At 56.1% G+C, this 19223-nt stretch overlaps 1 protein-coding gene across 9 annotated transcripts in view; it reads left to right on the top strand.

Moving 5' to 3' along the window:
• The window catches only part of CEP164 (centrosomal protein 164), a 58500-nt gene that overhangs the window by 37426 nt on the left and 1851 nt on the right, over positions 1 to 19223 (top strand). For 6 of the 9 annotated variants that reach the window (XM_072953807.1, XM_072953801.1, XM_072953800.1 and 3 more), the window contains 20 exons: positions 349 to 507; positions 1353 to 1499; positions 3028 to 3147; positions 5813 to 6031; positions 9306 to 9437; positions 9527 to 9743; positions 10744 to 10821; positions 11083 to 11211; positions 11554 to 11676; positions 12795 to 12938; positions 13369 to 13452; positions 13595 to 13666; positions 13979 to 14154; positions 14548 to 14674; positions 14954 to 15021; positions 15474 to 15663; positions 16503 to 16610; positions 17164 to 17275; positions 17679 to 18026; positions 18671 to 18737. In XM_072953807.1, coding sequence (XP_072809908.1) covers positions 349 to 507; positions 1353 to 1499; positions 3028 to 3147; positions 5813 to 6031; positions 9306 to 9437; positions 9527 to 9743; positions 10744 to 10821; positions 11083 to 11211; positions 11554 to 11676; positions 12795 to 12938; positions 13369 to 13452; positions 13595 to 13666; positions 13979 to 14154; positions 14548 to 14674; positions 14954 to 15021; positions 15474 to 15663; positions 16503 to 16610; positions 17164 to 17275; positions 17679 to 18026; positions 18671 to 18737 — 2820 coding nt within the window. Of the gene's footprint in view, positions 1 to 348; positions 508 to 1352; positions 1500 to 3027; positions 3148 to 5812; positions 6032 to 9305; positions 9438 to 9526; positions 9744 to 10743; positions 10822 to 11082; positions 11212 to 11553; positions 11677 to 12774; positions 12939 to 13368; positions 13453 to 13594; positions 13667 to 13978; positions 14155 to 14547; positions 14675 to 14953; positions 15022 to 15473; positions 15664 to 16502; positions 16611 to 17163; positions 17276 to 17678; positions 18027 to 18670; positions 18738 to 19223 lie in introns of those variants that run through there. The other 3 variants (XM_072953804.1, XM_072953806.1, XR_012066536.1) reach the window with 3 other exon arrangements.

Here is a 19223-nt window from a genome sequence, read left to right as displayed (position 1 = left end):
TCTGGCTTTTCTTTTTCTCTCTCTTTTCTGCTCAGTCCTTCCATCCCCTGGCCCCAGGGATGGTGGGAACATGTGTATCTGTGAGTGTGCCTGGCTCTCACTCCTGGGCCAAGCAGGTGCAGCACAGGGACCTGGGAAGGCTGAGGCCAGTCCAGACCAGGGGGCTGCTCAGTAGGGAGTTTCTCCTTACTGAATTTCTGGGTGCTTTGCCGTCTGTGGGCTCTCCATGGAGGTGGGGCCAGGGCTGGGGTCCAGCCTAGTGGAGGCATGGACCTAGGTCCACGTACCACATCCTCAGTTCTCCTCCTGCTCTCCGAGTGGAGGCCCTGACTCTGCTGCTCTGCCCAGGTTGTCCCCTCCTCTTCTGCATGGGGAGCGGCTCCAGAGTCCCCTTCACAGCCCAGCCCCTGAAGAAGGGCCTCAGCAGGGGCAGCCTGAGCGGAAGGAGATGGAGGAGCCCCGGGAGGGCTCTGCAGGCAGCCCCGCCCCGCCTGCTGCCCTGCAGAGGTAAGGCTGAGCCGAGAGCCTCCCCCAGGGCAGGCCTGGAGCGGTGGGGAGAGTGGGCCGGTTTGCAGCCTGAGCATCAGCAACTGAGGTTTCTGCTTAGTGTTTCACACAAACTGGGGAGTGAGGGAAACTGCCTCTTCCTAGTGAACGGTCTGCAGCTAAAATTGGGGTGCACAGTCTGATTAGAGCTTAGAAACTTCTGACCCAGCTGCCTCCCTTCCAGAGGCTAGGGCAAGGACTGCTGTCACCCTGGGCTGGGCCATTCCTGCTGTGGCCGGGGAGGTGGGTATTTCTCCCCGTCCCCACCTGCCAGCCCCCTCCCTCCCAGCAGTCACCCCACCGCCTGTCATTAGCAAGCCCGCACTCCCTGTGGTGTGCCCGGCCCCAGGGAGAGGGAGGCGTGAGCTCCAGGCCTCTCTGGGCCAGCTAAGAGGACCTTTACTCCCTAGCCTGGCCCAGAGCCTTGTGCATATGTGTTGAGTTTGTTCCCCTGACTAGAGAAAGGCGCTGGTCATAGCGCTCATCCAGGTGCAGTGAGTCCTGGGGACAGTTGAGCAGCCGGGGGTGTTCTCAGCAGCATCCACAGAGCACCTGCTGTGTGCAGAGCTGCTCCTAGGGCTCCAGACCCCTTCTGTATCCCGCCTGGGATGTGAGTCTCTGGTCTTCAGTGTAAACAGCTCGGGAAGAGGCAGGGAGGGGAGATGAGATCTGAGACCTGAGGTAGGTAGGGAAACTTTGCTGGGGCTGCCTCCATCCTTGACAGCCCTTTGCCCCCGAATGGGGTACGTCTGGAGCCTCTCGCCTTCCTCTGGCTTTAACACAGTTGCTTCCTTATTGCTGTCAAGGGAGGAGGTCCCAAGCCCACCTGCCACCCACGAGAAGGGCAAGGAGCAGCGCTCCCAGGCCCAGGGGCCGGGCCCTGGGCAGGAGGAGGCCGAGGAGCTTGAGGAGAAGGTGGTGGTCAGCCCCACCCCGCCAGTCTCTCCAGAGGCGTAAGGGCCAGTTTTCATGTCTGTCCCTGTCCTCCATTGTGTGTGGGTTGCTTGTGCCCGTCCAGTCTTGGATGGTGGGAGGGGATGCTCTGGCCCCGGCTCAAGGGGAAGAGCGTGTAGCCTTGGTTCGGTGTGCAGCCTTAAGACCCCTAAGCAGCCCCAGGGCTCCCCTGGTCAGCTCCTGGGGTATGAGGCTGGAAGCGAGGGGGTAGGGTACCTTCTGGGTCATTAGCAGAAACCCAGTAACCAATGTTTGCCTCTCTACTAAGCACTATTTTTCTCTTTCTTAAGAAAAAAATTATTATATTTAAAAAAAGAAAAAAATCATCGAGGTATTTATATACATTGAAGTCCATACACCTGAATTGTACAAATCAAGAGTGTGTACATGTGTATATACCGTCTCACAGCCACCCAGCTCATCTGTAGGATGTTTCCACCCCTCCAGAAAGCTTCCTCAGGCCCCTTTCCTCAGTCCACCCAGGTCACCGCTGTTCTAGCTTCTGTCCCATAAATTTGTTTTTCTGGTTCTCCAACTTCATATGAGTAGAATTACATAGTACCCAGTTTATATTTTCTGTGCTTGGGTTCAGAGCTCTTTTCCTCCCGTTTTCTCCTCCCCTCTCTCACCCCTTTTACAGATGAGGAAACAGGTTCAGAGAGGCAAAGGCATTTGCCCAAGTTCACATCACTAGTCATTTGCAGAATTGGGACTAGACTCTAGTCACCAGAGCCTGGACTTCTGGCTCTTGGTCTGCTGCCACTGTGCCTTTTCTCTGCGTGGAGAGAAACAGGGGTCAGGGTTAGCCAATTTTTCCTGCCTGTGAACTGAGCAGTACAAAAGGATTAAGAGTCCTCAGGATTCAGGCCGAGCGTTGAGCACAGACAGGTTCGCGCACTGATTTCTCCCAGGAAGTGGCACCGAGAGCTGGCAGGGCACAGGAGCTCACAGTCTCGCGTCATTACCATGGCCCTGCAGGAATGACTTAGGGAAGGGGTAGCCCATTTTTCGGGTGGGGATATATCCCACCGTGACAGCTCTGACCCTGAGGAACAACGTGGCTTTCGCAGGTCTCCTTGGTGGCTTTGGACAGCCAGAGCAGGATGCTTTTGATGTGGACGGGGGAGAGAGTGGTGTTGGGCAGTGGTCAGAGGGCATTTTCCCAGGGCCTCTGGGAGAGAAACAGTGAGGCTCCTCCCAGCCGCCTGGGCTGAGGGTCCCATCCTTTGTATTTCTCCTCCCATCCCAGTGAGGCTGCCCCTGCCTGGGGGCACTCTCCTTGAGCACACAGTTTCAGTTTACACAGTGCCCTTCGGAAATGTCTTCTCTTCCTTTCCTGAATCTTTGCAGGCTCCATAACTTCCCTGTTACTCATCTTTACGATTGTATGAAGAATGGCTTGATTTTCTGGGTTTTGTGGGGAGTGTCTCATTTGTACCCGTAGGATTTTAATTTGCGGAGGAGACTGAGTGACAACATGGAGAGGGCAATACCACTGAAAAAAGAATTTATTGCTTACATTTCCAGAGAGAAGAGGAGCCACGTGGGGAAGGGGCGGAGTTGGTCAGGAGGTGAAGGAGGCAAGAAGGAACAGCGTGACCCAGAGCCTGAATTGGGGTTTTTGTGGGAAGCAGCAGGCGAGGCAGGGTAAGTACCCTGAGTGAGTGCAGTGTTGGGAAGTTTGAATAATTTTGGTGGGCTTTGAGCTATGGACATGGTCTCTAGTTGTCTGCTGCCTGGCCCTGGGTGATTTTGGGGTGGGGGGGAATATGGCTTGGTGTGAGTTAGACGAGGAGAGGATGGGGGTGTAGGAATTGGGTTGATTTGCACATGAAAGGCACCTTCCCTTTGCTTTCTGTAAAGATTGACTCATCCTGGGAGGGGCATCCTCTCCTTGACCTGCAAGCTTTCTCAGACATCAAAGCATCATAAAATACAGAAAATAAAAAACATGATTAGTAGAGTGTCACCTCCATAGATGTTGTCAAGCTGAATCTGAAGGAGTTAAGAACAAAGGGCAGATGAGAGTGCATAGGCAGGGCCATCAGGCAGCCACCGCTCTGCATGCTTTATGGCCAGAAGGCCTGGGTCTGGGAAACAAGGCTATCCTTCCCTTGGTCATCCTAGCATCTTTCATGAGGTTTATAGAGAGAGGGTAAAAGAATGAGAACCGCTGGGTTGGAAGTGAGCAGAGATGAGATCCCTGCTAACGGATTCCAGTTTAAGGGGTTCTGTAGCCACTTCGGGACCGTGGGTACCATGTCCTCCTCCCTCTTGTCCTGCCTTGCCTGCCTTCCCTCCTTGCTTTCCTCCACGTGTCTCAGAGTTACTTGGTGGCCAGTCTGAAATAGTGTTGCTCCTACAGAGCCTCCTCTTGGCCACTCGCTGTTGAAAACTGGGTCTCGTTGATGCCAAAACCCAAGAAGGGGCCTGGAAATCCGACCTGCCTCTTCCTCTGGAGTCCTCTGCTTCCCTGTTGTCTCATAGATCTTTCAGGCTCATTGTTGACGGCCTTGGACCTCAGCTGGGACTTTGGGATCCTAGATCTTTAAAATGGGGACACAGAGAAGAGTCCCACTGAAAAAGGCCCCCTTTGCCTGCCTGCCAGGTGTGCCAGCAGGCTCACTGGTGCGTGCAGCTGGGCACATGCTGTCACGCCGTCTGATGCCCCGTCTTTCCGCAGCATCTGTCCCTGGGGCTCCACGTAGCTCCACAGCTCACAGAGGGGAGAGACATTAAAAGGTACCATCTCAGGGAAAAAAAAGATGTTTTCAGCTCAGGTTGGAAATGAGTTGGAGGGTTGATGAGGCGGAGAGCTGTGGGGGGAGGCGCCTTCCGAGCGCGGGATTGTCAGAGAAGGTGGCAGCCACTTACATCTAGGCTGAGTCAGGGGACTGAAAGGAAGTCGGGAATGGAAGGAGGGAGCTGAGGTTGAGAGCAGAAAAGAATTGAAGGCTCAAGACTGTTCTGGTCTGAGTTACGATTTTAGGAAAGATCTCACTGATATTTCAGAGATGTCAGTCACCTTTTGTGTCTTCCTTCTGTCTCTGGCCTGGGGCGGGGGGTGGGTTGAAATGGAATTCCAGAGCCCTTGTTTTCATCTGTTCTGCTCTGATCCTGCCCACTGCCATCCATCTGCTGCAGTGCGGGAGCTGAGGGAGGAGAGGATTCTGTGTCCCCAGCAGCAGGGCTGGCTCCCCCGTTGGACTCTGGTCCCCCTCCTCCTTGATTTGGACCACACCCACATGCTGCTGAGGTCAACTGGACCCCAACTGGGCCACCTTGCCAGGCCAGGGAGAAGGTGGTTGGGTGGTCAGACCAATTTCTAATGTAAGATTTAGGGACATGGGAATGCAGACATGTCCTGGCCTTTAGGAAAGCCACTCTGGGAGTCAAAATACTTTATCCCACCTACGCTTTCATCGCTTAAAATCTTCTTGGGGTTTCTCTCTGTGTATTTCCTTCAAGAACCAGAATACAAGCCACATAACAACCTCACTACTTTACATACCTGTGTAACTGATACCATTGTTCCGTATCTTACCATCCACCTGAGGCATCCAAGTTAGCCCTGAATTTCTTTTACCTGTTTCCAAACATTGAATTCACACTAAGATGAAATTGTGGCATCATCGGGGGGATGTGGAGCCTGGCCAGCATTCTGGTTATGCTCTTGCTACTCTCTGGCTTCAGGAAGGGGCTCCTGCTTGCCTCCCTCAGCAGCATGGGAGGAGGGTTTCCCATTTTTGGACCTCCATGCGCTATTCTAGGTTTCAGGGCTTGCAGACATGCTGCTGCTCTCACTGGCTCTCATGCATTGGCCTCGGTTCAGTTTGGGAGTCAGACAGCGGCCTCTGGGGACTTCCCAAGCTGTTGGCATGAGCCTTCAGTAGCAGGCAGAGCCCTGGTGGGGAGACAGAAACGGGGCCATGAGCCACTCTGGGGAGGAATCCATGAGGGACAGGGCTTCACTCTTTCTTCTGCTGCCAGCTCTTGGGCCACAGCTTTGGGGGTTCACCTCGGGCCACAACCTGCCAGGTTCCCTGAGAGCCTCCTGTGGACCACCCTCCTCCCCAGGCTCTCGGGGCCTGGGATGGCCAAGGTAGGGCTCGTCCTATAGAACAAATGCTGTCTGTGTCTTCGAGAGGGGAGCCTTGCTGCCACCCTTGGGTGACCTCATTTGCATTTATGGTTCCTGACCCTGGGCCTTCTGTCAGGGTTCTGTGTGTGATGTTCTGTATCTGTGTAAGTCCTGGTACCAAAGGGCAGGTGGATAGTAAACCTAGTGAAATGCTGTTCTCCCCCTTGGTAGGCGATTTGCGGAGCCTGCGGCTCCCCGTCCTTCCTCTGCGCAGCCCTCAGAGGCCGTACTGAAGGCCATGGAAGAGGCAGTGGCCCAAGAACTTGAACAAGACCGGAGGCGGCTCCTGGAGTCCAAGCGAGAGAAGATGCAGCGGCTGCGGGAGAAGCTGTGGCGGGAGGAGAAGGAGGAGGTCCTCCAGCTTCACCGGCAGAAAGAGAAGTCGCTCAGGTCCTGCCCCCCAACCCCCTGAGCCCGGCTGCCTGGGCCTCACAGTGGCACCCTCCTCCTGCCCTGGCGGCCACTGGGATGCCCAAGGCCCCTCCAGGACCCCTGCTCGGTGGCCCACGTGGAGGAGCTGGCTCCCAGGCCAAGGCTCGTGCCTGTCCCCTTTTGGGGAGGGAGTTGGGAGGTGTGATAATGAGGGAGTAGCTAACATTCTTTGAGAGATTACACTGATCCACATGCTTTATGTCTATGATTTCGTTTAGTTTAGGCCTCAAAATGGCCCTTATGAAGTGTTGTCATCAGCCCTGCTTCATAGAATCTATAATACAGACGGAGAAACTGAGGCACAGAAAGGTTAAATAGCTTGTCGAAGGTCCTGGGACTTGAAACAGCAGAGCCCAGATGAACCCAGGCAGCTTGTCTCTGGGGCCCATTTTCTTGACTACGTCATCCTCTCTCTTGGGAGTCAGGGCCCTGTTGGGACCCAGTGAGGTGGGTAGGGGCCACATGGTATGGTGTGAAGTGCTTTTGCCCCAGATCCAGAAGATTCTATTTGGGTTCCTACTCTTTGAGTTGCTGGCTGGGAGGCCCTTGACAAACAACATTTAAGCCTGGGCTGGGCCTCTGCGTATGTGACTGTGTGTATATGTGCTCAGGTTTTATTTTTATAAGAAAAGGCACTTCAGGGCTGGCATAGCAGCTCCACAGATTCACCAGATCCCCGGACTTCTTTAATCTCTCTGCCTTCATTAGTGCTGGGTTTTACTCTCAGAGTCTCTTTACAGGCCAGTATAACTGCTGGGTCTCCAGCCATTGTATCTGTGTTCCAGCAGGAAGAACAGGGGCACCTTCTAGTGCTTTCAGTCCCTTTGAAGGCACTTTTCTGGAAACTTTACCCAGTAACTTCTACTTATTCTTTAAAGGTGTTTCCCTGGAAACTTGACCTGGTAATTTGCACTTACATCTCACCCCTGGTTGCAAAGAGTGACTGGGAAATGTAGTCCTTTAGCTGATCCTCTGTACCTGATAGAATAAAATCAGGGTTCGCTTAGTAAAGAAAAATGGGAGAATGGATATTGAGATGGTAATAAGCACTCTCTATTACATTCCCAGGATAGGAAAGGACCTACAAAAAGATGTTAATGTATTTCACTTACTTGGCAGTTAAAGGCTAAATCTTGTCCTCTTAGACTAAACACCCAAAAGTAGTAGAGACTAATTATTTTTATAGCACACATGGCAAAGAGCATATAAAATATTTTGCTTAATTTAGAGAAACTAACAGAAAACTAACAGCCAGCTACCCAGAGGGTTGGGGTGATCTCTCAGTGGCCCTCTCAGTCTGCTGACCCAGGGTCCATCCTTGTATCACCCCTCCTGGATCCCCTGCCAGGGAGCATCCCAAAGAGCAGATCTTCCTCCTCTTCCAGCCAACTGAAACTTGGGGCAGAGGCCCATCCATACAGGGTGCCACTCAGCTCACCTTGAGAGGCAGTGCCTAGGAGGAATCCTGGTGGTGTTTCCCTGCTGATCTACCAGGCTCCTCTCTCTCCCTGGCCACCCTGAGCTTGGCTGACTGTGTTTTCTGTCCCCTCCCCAAACCCCTCAACTCTAGAAGGGCATCCCACAGCCCTCCTAGGTTGTGGTGAAGACTAGCATGCCAGAAGTGTCTGACTCAGGTCCTGAAACACAGTAGTTGCTCAGTAAATGGTGGCTCTTGACTGTATTTTCAGTTGAAATCAGTACAGTTTCGGCACTCTTGACTAAGTGTTTTCTCCTTGCTTGGCTGTCTTCAAAATAGTTTATCGTGAGAACCCTGTTTCTGTTTACACATGAGCCTTTCTGAGGGGTGGGGCCTCCTCTCTGCTGGGAAACTTCCCCTTGGTAGAAATTTCTGGAAGCCGAAGCTGACGTTGTTGCAAATATTTCTCGAATGAGAAGGCAGGCAGGGAAGACAAGCAGGCTGACCCTTAGTTTCTTCAGTTATAAAACAAAAAGACTATGAGTTTAGTTGTAAGATGAGAGAGTTGTAAAATGCAGGACTTAACCTGTAAAGACCTTTTCAGCACTACCATTCTGTGGTGCTACATGTAAAATTTAGCCACAGGACCAAGAGAAAGGGCTTCTGGGAAATCTAGAAGGAAGGATTTTTACTTAACTCAAATTTTCTGTCATAATGGAAGAGAGTGGTAGTGCTGATAACTTGAAGTAGAAAATGATTCTAAATCTTTTTTGGCTTTGGAATTCACTGCAGAGGCTTTTCAAAGAAATTACCTTCTGAATCATGTTTTTCTCAGGCTTGGGTTTCCTGGGTGCACAGCACACAGCCCCTGATCATGTAGAGGCTGCGGGAGGGGGGCGTGGTTTGGTATGTGTAAGCAGAGGGTTGATGTGTCTGCTTGGGATGAGATGGTTACCATTGTTGGTCTGTAAGTAAGACACCCTTCATGGAAAAAGCTTGCTTACGGTTTGGGCCTGGGCAATAACTGTTGGAATGCAACAAACATTTATGGAGTACCTATATCATATCTGCTACTGTGTTTGGCACTTGGGATTTAATAGATTTTAAGACAAGATTCTTTGTCTGGAGAAGCTCCCAGACTTGTAAGGAAAACACAGAAAAGAATTATGATGCAAAATGATTCATGGCACAGAGTTGCATGCGTAAGAAAGGGCTTCCCATAAAGTGTGGAGAACAGAAAGGTAATAAACTTGGGGGGAGTTGGAAAGACTTGTCTAAGAGGAGGGAGCTGGGTGTTGAACAATGAACATGGGTTCGTCAGGTAGAAAAGGGAATTCTGGGCGGGGGAACCAGCATGAACAAAGACCAAGAGGCAGGGAAAAGGGTGGTGGGATTTAGAAGCGGTGGCTCAGCTGACCGGCTGACGTGGCTGGAGCAGCCTGTCGGGTGGGGAGTGAACAGGTACAGAACCAGAGCTGGGTTAGGCTCAGACTGGATCCGGCCTTGAGTGAGTGCCATGCCAAGGTGGACCTGTAGGCAGAGGGGAGCCTTTGGAAAAAATGTGTTCTGGGACCAAGGAGCCTGCAATCTGCTTCCTGTGGCAAAGGGCAGGTGGGGTTCATAGCCCCTCTTTCCCCTGGGTGATATTAAAGGGAGGCTGCAGGACCCGGAGGCTGAGGTCGGACTTGACTTGAAGACTTCGGAGGCTTCACTGGCAGGCTCTGGGCTTTTGTAGGCCAGGAGCCAGGGATGATGAGTAGAAGAGGGTAGACCTTGTGATCCCTCCAGCGAGCTTAACTTGTCTTTGCTTGGCAGTTCCCTGAAGGAGCAGCTGCAGAGAGCCACTGAGGAAGAGGAGTCCCGGATGAGAGAGCAGGAAAGCCAGAGGCTGTCCCGGCTCCGGGCCCAGGTCCAGTCCAGCATGGGAGCAGATGAGGACCAAATCAGGTGAGCGCCGACTGTGGGCTGCCCAGCCCCGCGGAGGCTCCCCTACTCCCCGAGTGCCCAGGCCCACAGCTGTCCCCTTGTCTGCCCAGGGCCGAGCAAGAGGCTTCCCTGCAGAGGCTGAGAGAAGAGCTGGAGGCTCTGCAGAAGGCTGAGAGGGCCAGCTTGGAGCAGAAAAACAAGCAGACGCTGGAGCAGCTCAGGGACGAGATGGAGGCTTTGGAGAAGAGAGAGCAGGCTGCCCTGACAGCGGAGAAGGAGAGGGCATTACAGCAGCTGAGGGAGAAGCTGGAAGGGGAGAGGAAAGAAGTGAGCATGTAGATGGGAACCTCCCCCTGGCCCTGATGTGTCCCTGGGCTGCCGGGGAGGGCCTGAGCCCTGCGGGAGGGGAAGAGCCAGTCTCGGGCGCGCTAGGCGGGGAGCCGGCCGGGTGGTGAGACAGTGGGCCCGCTGTTTGGGCCCGTGTCCCATGTGGACCTGGCGTGTCTCGGGGCAGGTGCCGCCCTGATCTCCAGGGCATAGTGGAGGGTGCTGCATGGTCCACAGGCTCCCTCCAGGGCCCATGGGGCTGGCAGCAGCTGTGTTGTCAAAGGCAGGGAGGAAGTTTGAGGGGACGAGGCCCGTGGATTTAGAAAGATTTCATGACTGAAAGAACTTAAACCGACCAGAGATCTTGAGACAAAAGTGCCCTGTCCCTGCCCTTGTCCCTGAGGGGCAGCTGTGATCACCTCTCATGTCTCCCTTTTCCTCCAGCCCCACAGAGTGTGCCCTCAGAGGGAGAGGCTAGCGCACTTAGTGGAGTTTTTTCTCTCTTGTCCTTACTCCCTGTCCCTCCAATTTGATGGTCTGTCTCTAGGGAAGAAGCTGAAGTAAGTAACAGTCAGGCCACGTGGAACTTTTGGTGACAGGTGGAGCTTCAGCTCTTAGGCCAGGAGAGCCTGCAGCGAGGCAGGGGGAGAACGCCATTGTAGTGCACGTGCGCGGGGAGGTGCTGCCGAGACCTCCAGGCCTCCCTGGCTTGTCCTTGCTCACAGGCCGGAGTGTCACCTGTGAACCTGTGGCCCAGTCCAGAGGCGGTGGGTAGAAGCCATAACTGAGGCTTATAAAAAGCCCCTCCACTCTGGCCTTCACAGCCCTGTTTGTTTGCTAGTTACAGACTTGAGGGACTGAGTCATCTCAGAGGAACAAAGATGTGCCCATGGTTCCCCTTGGCCCTGGGGCTCGAGGGGTGTTTGGGTTAGTCTTCCTGGCTCATCAGAGCCCGGCCAGCCTGCCCTGCACTCCTCAAACGCCCTTTGTTGCATCCCAGGCAGTGGCAGCGCTGGAGAGGGAGCACCAGGAGGAGCTAGAGCGGCTCTCTTCCTCCCTGGTGGCCAAGCACAGAGAGGTGAGGTGTGGTGGCCCTGGCCTGCAGGGCAGAGCCTGGGCATCCTGGCCCAGGGTGGGTATGAGCCTTGAGAACCCCCTTCATGGCTGGGCTGGTCAGCCGAAGACCTTCCCCCCTCACCCCGTCCCTGCCCCTAAAGAAGGAGCCTCCCTCTCCCGCAGCCCCATGGAGATGGGTAGGGGCCCCTGGGGAGCGGGTGCCCCTTAGCCGCTCTGCAGTGCCCTCTAAGGGTCACGCTCCCCTGGGCTGGGGTCTCCTCAGGTGGTCTCCAGCCTCCAGAAGAAGATAGAGGAGGCTCAACGGAAAGAGGAGGCCCAGCTGCAGGAGAGCCTTGGACGGGCGGAGCAGAGGGCTCAGAAGGTTCACCACGTGCTCGAGTACGAGCAAGAGGTAGATGCTGCTCCGCTGCTTCCAGTCTGTGTGCCCCTGTCCTGCACGCTCTGTCCTGGCCCACGGGCCCCTGCTTTGCTTCAGATAGTTCAGCTAGGGTTAGGACTTCTGGGTCCATTTTTATGCCTTAGTTCCTTCAAGGCCCCCATGCCCTGTACGTGAGCGGGGGTGCTGGATGTGGCTGTGGGTGTCTCATGTGTGTGTGATGTGGATGTGGTGGGCATGCAGGGATGCTGGGGAGGCGGGTGTATGTTGTTTGCATGTGAGACCTTCGAGTGCTTCATTCCCCGGGTGCTGCTCCACCCTGTCCTACATGTCGCATCTCTGCCACTTGCCCTGCAGCTCAGTGGCCTCCTGAGAGAGAGGCGCCAGGAGGTGGAACGGGAACACGAGAGGAGGATGGACAAGATGAAGGAGCAGCACCAGCACGTGGTGGCTGAGGCCAGAGAGCAGTACGAAGCCGAGGTGACTTGGCCGCGTGCCCTGGCACGTGTGCGCACGTGCACACGCAGACACCCCGGGGTCCTTCCCCGCTGGTTGGAGGGCCTGGGAAGGGGACGGACTGTTGTCGGGGTGGTGGGAGGCTTTCTTCCCTGACACCCTGCAGCGGGGAAATCGCGTTTTGCCGTTTTACTAAAGCGTTAGCTGAGGAGTGGTTCCTCCCTAGCAGCCTGCACTTTGCTCTCATGGTAATAATAGCTGATGTGTATGGAGCTTGTCCTGTGTGCCGGGCCCTCTCCTGAGCTCTTTAGCGGTGTTCACTCATCTAGTCTTCACGGCACCCGTAGGGCGCACGGACTATCATCATCTCCATTTTAAAAATGAGGGAACGAAGACTCGGGGAGTGTGAGCAGCTCTCCCAGGCCTACCCCGGCTAGTAAGCAGAGGAGCTAGAATTCATGCCAGGCTGACTCCAAAGCCTTTAATTTTAAGCACCCAACAACACCATGCCACCAGGATTTATCGAAATCCCAGGACACCGAGAAGTAGATGAATATTATCTGCCCACCTTTGGCCTTGGGTGGGAAAGTTCAGTGACTTGCGTGGGCCTGCCAGCTTGCTGACACTAGGGGTGAGTGATGGGGAGGGATGGTGGCTGACTTGAGCCCAGAGCTGAACCTCTGCCCGGGGATTCTAGGCTGCGGCTGGAGCCGGTATCTCTGACTCTGTATAGTCTCGCCCAGGGCAGGAGTAGCGGCCTGTGATGCAAAGTTGTTGGCTCCTTTCCCAAGCCACTGCTGCCCTTGCTGAAGGATAGTGATCATTTAGTAACGATCTTGCTTCCCTTAAGGAAGGAGGGCTGTACGTGTGGGGGCAGTAGGAGAGGCAGGCTCCCACCACGGGCATTTGCTTAGGACATCTCACCAGGGTCTGTGTCAGTGCAGAGAGAGGCTATAGGCTTTCTGGGGGTGGGACTGTGCCATCCTGGGTGCTCTCCTGCTTCCCTCCAAGAACCGGCCTTAGGGGGCCGATGGGGTCCCTGATCCTACTGACCCTAGGCTGCAGGGTTGGGGTGGGGCTGTGGTTTTAGGAGTGTGAGGGGCCACTGTGGTTTCCCACCAGTGGCTCCACCCTCTGCGCAGGAGAGGAAGCAGCGGGCTGAACTCCTGGGGCACCTGATGGGGGAGCTGGAGCGCCTGCGCAGGGCCCACGAGCGGGAGTTGGAGACCGTGAGGCAGGAGCAGGACCGGCAGCTCGAGGACCTGCGGCGGCGGCACCGGGAGCAGGTGGGGTCTTTGGACAGTCCCTTGGGTCCCACCAGCTCTGACACCTCCACACAGGGTAGAAAAGTGCTGGGGGCGGGCACTGCGGCAGCAGCAGGAAGGAGCCCAACAGCTTTGGGGAGGGTGTCTCTTGCTGGCCATCCCCAAGCAAGGGCATCTTTGCTCCTTTGTTTTCTGGGCCAGGGAGCATCCCTGGGATTGGAGGAGGAGGTCAGCTCTTCTAGGGCCTTGGGCTTGGTGCCTTTGCCTCTCCTCGCCCCAGCTGAAATGACCAAGGGGTGATGCTTTGTGGGGAGACCATGGGGGAGCCCAGCCGGCTTGGAGCATGTGGTATGGCGTGGGGGGTCAGGAGCCCCTCCTGCCCTCCCGTGCCTCAGCTCGGGCCTGTGCCCTTTCTACACACACCTTTCTCTCCACCTACACTTCTGTGCAGGAAAGGAAGCTCCAAGATTTAGAGGTGGAACTTGAAACCAGAACCAAAGATGTCAAGGCCAGATTGGCTCAGCTGGATATCCAGGTGCGGGAGTAGGGGCGGAGGACGGGCTCTCAGGCGCCCTGGACCATGGAGTCAGCTCCCCCAGGAGGGCATGGGCCTTCCTGCCCCTTAGCCCTGGGGCCCCGAGACGGCCACAGAGCCTGGTCCTTTCCTTCCCTCATAGGAGGAGGCGGCCCGGAAGGAGAAGCAGCAGCAGCTCCTTGATGTGCAGAGGCAGGTTGCGCTGGAGAGTGAGGTCTGTTTGCCTCTCCTGTCCTTCTTCTCTGTCTCCCCTACTCCCATTCCTGACTCCCTCCCCACCACCCTTTATTCAGGGCATTGGGCTCCCGGTTTCCACAAACAGCACCGCAGTGTAGGGCCCTCTGAGGAGGGGGCCTGTGGTGGGGGAAGGGGCCAGCACCTCCTGGTGCAGACACAGGCCTTAGTGGGCCTGGTCCCACCCTCTCTCCAGCGCTCTTCCGGCTTCTCTGTCATCTGGTGCTGCCTGCTCCCTGCCTCACCACCCACCCACGTTTCTGGGTGTGTCTATCTTTCCTTCTGTCCCCAGAAAGCCACCACCACCCATCAGCAGCTGGAGGAGGCGAAGAAGGAGCACACCCACCTGTTGGAGTCAAACCGGAAGCTCCAAAAAATTCTTGATGAGCTTCAGGCCCGCAAGTTGGAGCTGGAGTCCCAGGTGGATCTGCTGCAGACCCAGAGTCAGAGGCTGCAGAAGCACATCAGGTGGTCTGGGCCCCTGCACTTAGCCCCCCTTGCTACCTCTCACCTGCCCTTGGTCCTCTGCCGCTCCTGGGCCCTGTCTGCCCACCGCCCAGTTAACAGGCTGAGGTGGAGTCAGGCAGAAGGGCTGCCTGCTACATTTGGTGGGGAGTAGGTGGGGGACTGGGGTGTTAAGAGGCTGTGAATAGCCTGGGGGTCCCTGCTTTACCATTCACACTCACACCCAGCCCTGCCTCAAGGTCTTTGACAGGAGCAAGGGATGAGGTGGTCCATCTCTGGAGATGCCCTCCCCACCCCCTGCCACCACCTCCTGTCAGTCCTGACTGTGCTGCCCGGCCTGCTTCATCATATGACCCTGCCTCACACCCCTGTCCCCACTCCCGTTTCCCACTTCAGTGACCTGGAGGCTAAAGCTCAGAGGAAGCAGCACTTGTTGAAAGAGCCGGCAGTAGAGGAGAGCAGTGCTTCCCCACGTTCCGAGCCAGATCTCCACATTGAGGACCTGAGGAAATCCTTAGGGACAGTAAGCTTCTCTGTGCCTTGGGAGGGTCAGGGTGGCTGGGCCCTGGCCAGGCTCCGGGAGGGGTCCTGGCTCTGCTCTGTATGGGACCTTAGCATCCTATTCGTATCATTCCTAGTCCTCCTCCTCCATCCATCAGATTATCTCTCTGTAAGTGAGTCGTGCCCTGCCCGACGGCCGGCAGAGCCATTTCCGTGTCTAGGCCACTAGGAGGGGCTTCGGGGTCCTTGGCGCCTGTAGTGTGTCTGATGTTACAGTCATTGGGTCTTTTCTGGTCCTTAGAACCAGCCTAAAGAGGTAGCCTTTTCTCTCCCTGAGAGCAAGGAGGAGACCGACTTGTCCTTGGACGGGTGAGTTCCAATAACCTATCTTATTTTGGGTTGAGGATGCCAGGAAGGGGTGCGTGAGTGCCTACATCACAGAGCCGGGGTGGACTGAAATGTGACAGTGGTCACCAGTGGGGCTTGGGTCTAGGGCAGGGGTTCTGGGAGACAGGAATCTATTCTGAGAAGCCCAGAAGGCAGCCACTGTGACCATGGACACAGCATGCTGGAGGGTCAGTCTCATGGGAGTGTCTGGCTGTCCTTCTGGAGGTCCCAGGCACGATCCCTTTCAGACCCAGGGTGGGAGGACTCAGTGTAGCACGCGGCACACTGTGGGTGTTCAGTGGCGGCGTCCCCGCGCTGCCCGGCCCCCCGGCCCCACCGCCTAGTCTGTGCTCAGGATGTGCATTTCCACAGCAGGGGTTCCCAGAGCGTGCGTCTCCCCCTCCCAATCCCTGCCCTGGCCTGTCCTCCCACAGCGTCCGGCATTACCTCTCTGCCGAGGGGATGGCTCTGCGCAGCGCCAAGGAGTTCCTGGTGCAGCAGACACGCTCCATGCGGAGGCGGCAGACGGCTCTGAAAGCGGCCCAGCAGCACTGGCGCCACGAACTGGCCAGCGACCCCCCAGGCACCAAGGCCCTGGAGGACGTGTGCAAGAACCTGGAGGAGGTCAGGAACCTGGAGCACTCGCCTTGGGCTTGCCCGCGGTTGGTCCTTCTGGGGACTCCACCGGAGTGGCCGTGTAGGCCTGGGGTCCCTGGAAGTCTTGAGATGCAGATGGTGTATTTCCACGAGGATGGAAGCACCTGACATCTACGTGGCAGTGCAGTGTGAGGAATGGAATGCTGTCTCTCGCAGGAAGTCATTGGTCCTCACAAGAGCCGTAAGGTGGGATCATTCCTGTTTTCTAGGCGAAGAGGACGCGTGAGATTTTCACAGCTCCGCCTCGCTTGTCCGTTCTCTCACACGCAAGACTTTGAGTTCTGTTCTCCTCCTCATCCCTTAACTGGCAGTGAAAAGCAGAGACTTGGTGGTTATCATTAGTGCCATTTGAGGGTCTTGGCAGAAGATCATGTCTGGTCCCTTAGAATTCTCATGGTGCTCAGAGCTGATGAGGGGGCTGAGGCCTTGTGGCCCCTAAGCCCGGCTTTGGGGGCGGCAGAGGGCAAGAGGCTGGTACAGGCAGAGGGGCAGCCTTCCCAGGGACATCTGCTGCATCCTCCTGGTGATGGTGGTGAGAGTTGTGGTAGTTGGAACAGTGATGACAATAACCATTTGGTTAACAGAAACCATGTGAGACCTGGTTGGGTGTGGGCGTAGGGCTAGGCATGTAGCAGACTCTGTCTCATCTAATTCTCATGACCCATGTGAAAAGTATTTTTCTTTTTCAGATGAGTATTCAGACTGAGAGAAGTAATTTGTTCACGATCACCCAGCCAATAAGCGGCCAAGCTGGGACTCCTGCATCTGTGTGGTTAGACACCATCGTTCTCCCCTTTCTCCCTCAGGAGACCAGGCACCTGGATGAGATGAGGTCGGCCATGCGGAAAGGCCACAACCTGCTGAAGAAGAAAGAGGAGAAGCTGCATCAGCTGGAGTCCTCTCTCCGGGAAGAGGTACGGCCCAGCACAGCCACGGCGTCCCTCTTCTGTTCCTGGGATTCGGTTGGGTTGTTTGGTCCTGTGTCGGGGGAGCCAGGCCGCTAGGGCCCAGGATCGGCAGGAGGTAGGTCTCCTGGGCTGGTGAACAAATCTGGGAGCTTAGCTATCTGGGCCGAGTGCGCCTGAGCGGACCTGGAGCCACTTGCTGTAGGTGCTTGAGAGCAGCGTGGCCCCTGCCCTACCCTATGCCCTGGTGCCTGAGAGGTGTGGCCCAGCTGTCAGGCTTAGACGCTCCTAGAAGGTCTTCCCTGGGACCTTGAAGACTTTACCTTGGATGCCTGAGGTGTGGGTGCGACAGAAGGGAAGCTTAGGTGGAGGGACACTATGGGGGAAGGGTGGGGAGTTTGGTGCCAGTGGCCCTACTGCTCCTCTTAGGCGGTTGACTTCTCCCAGAACCTTGGGTCCAAAGAGCCTACCCACCAAGTCCTCAGCCCTCACATGTCACGAGGGCAACGGGCAGAAAGCCACAGGGCAAGCGCCAGGCCTAACTGCACCTTCCACCTGCCAGGCTGCAGACGAGGACACGCTCAGAGGCCCCCCCACCAAGAAGGTGACCTTTGACCTCAGCGACCTGGAAGACCCGAGCAGCGACAGTTCCGAATCCTGGCCCCTGCCTCACAGTGAGTGGTGGGGGAGGACCCCAGTCTCCAGGGAGAGGAAGGAGCAGAGATGTGGCCCCCTTCACGCCGTCCGGCCTGGGTGGGCCTCTGGGAGCTAGTGCTCAGGGGATGCTTTAGGTGGGAGTGAACTCACTCTGGGTTTGCCAGCACACCCAGCCCAAAGCTCAGGGAAAGCCTCATGACCATGCAGAGCACCCACAGTGAGAGGAGTGTCCCTCTCAGCCGCTCCTGGCTGCAGCGGAGGGGAGGGCCTGGTCCCTGAGAGGCTCATTCTCACGGCCAGTGACACAGCACTGGGGCTTTTGTCTGGAGGAACAAAGGGGCGGGCCCCCGGGACGCACAGTACCAGCTGAGCCTGGGGCCAGTCCAGGGCCCTGAACCGGAGATCTTTCCTCCCTTCCAGTGGGCCCGACCCTGCATCCCACCTTTCCCCACAAGATCCACTACCTGAGCAGCTCCCTGCAGCGGATCAGCAGCCAGCTCAACGGGGTCCTCAGCGTGCTGGGCAGCCTGAACACGCAGCCAGTACCCCCGCTCCTCACCTCCACGCCCGCGCCACTCCCTCCCCGGGCCTCCAGGAGCACCCCCACTGTCCCCTGCCCCTCCTCGGCTCGGGTCTCAGCCTTGTCTTCGGATACCCCCATGTCCACCCAGTGGGCCTGGGACCCAGGGCTGGGCCCTAGGCTCTCTTCCTCCGTGGCTCAGACTGTGGACGACTTCCTGGTGGAGAAGTGGCACAAGTATTTTCCAAGTAAGCCTCCCCGCCTTCCTCCTCTGCCTACCCTTTGTCCCCCAGCTTTGACAGGAACCATAGTCCATTGACTGGGGTCTGTGGGTCCTTGGGAAGACCTTGCTGGTCACTGGAGGCCCTATGGGTCATGATGGTTTACCTAATGGGGCCCTTATGATGGATTCTAGAGCTCAGCAGAACTCAGAAGGTCCCTGTTGTCATCATCATGATTGCTGCCATCGTGTGTTATGGGCCAGGCCTTTTGTATATGGTTTTTCATTTGGTCTCTATAATATTTATCCCCACCTTACAGATGAGGTAACTGTAATATGCTCCTGGATACCCAGAAAGTGAGCAGCAGTCTGGGTTTTGACCTCATGTCTCTCCTTATAACCCCTTGGCTACATGTGGCCTGCCCTGGTCTCATAGCCCTGCTAAGGAATGTGAAAAGCCATAAAAACAGTTATTTGAAGGAAAAAGTTGCATCTCCTTGTCCTGACCCAAGTTTAAGCTTTAGAAATAGGACAGGTGCTGTCTGTCATGTCTCACCTCCAACCACAGAAACTTTTCCTGTTTCTGTCTGGGGGGAGGCAGGAAGTAGCTGGCTGGCTCTGGCTCAGCTGAACCACTGCCCGTTTCTGAACGATTCCCTTTCACTGTTCTAGCTGGCATCCCGTTCCTCAGCAGCAGCCCTGGCCCGCTGGAGAACAGGCTGGGATACGTGTCTGCCAGGTAAGCCTCCACATGGGCTCAGGGTGGAGCCATCTGGTCGTCGCTCAGAGGGGCTAGGCAGACCCCCAGTCCACCCAGCTGCCTGGGTCTGAGGCACCCCACACCCTCCCCCCTAACCAGAGAAAAGTCCACACCACCCCGGTCCCAGTGGGGGCCGGGCTGGCCTGACCTGGTCCAGCCCCATGAGGAAGCACTGGGGGGAGAAATTGGCCCCAGGTACCACCCTGCCCCTTCTGGCCCTGGAGTAGGGCTTTCGTCTCTGCCACTGAGCTCTTTGTGTGCTTCACATGGCTCCCTTCTCCCCCCAGGCCTGCTGAGCAGCATCTGGAGCGAGAGGGGGCGCCCCGTGGGGGAGACAGATGGGCAATTAAACCTGTTATTAATTTCCCATTCATCTTATTCCTTGCCAAATGTATCCCCCAACCACAAGTACAACCCCCCTCACCCTTTGGCCAGTTCAGGAGCTAATGCGGGGAAGGTACGTGA

This window comes from Vicugna pacos, chromosome 33 (assembly GCF_048564905.1).
Source record: "Vicugna pacos chromosome 33, VicPac4, whole genome shotgun sequence".
Lineage (NCBI taxonomy): Eukaryota > Metazoa > Chordata > Mammalia > Artiodactyla > Camelidae > Vicugna > Vicugna pacos.
This window is presented reverse-complemented; position numbering and strand designations above follow the sequence as displayed.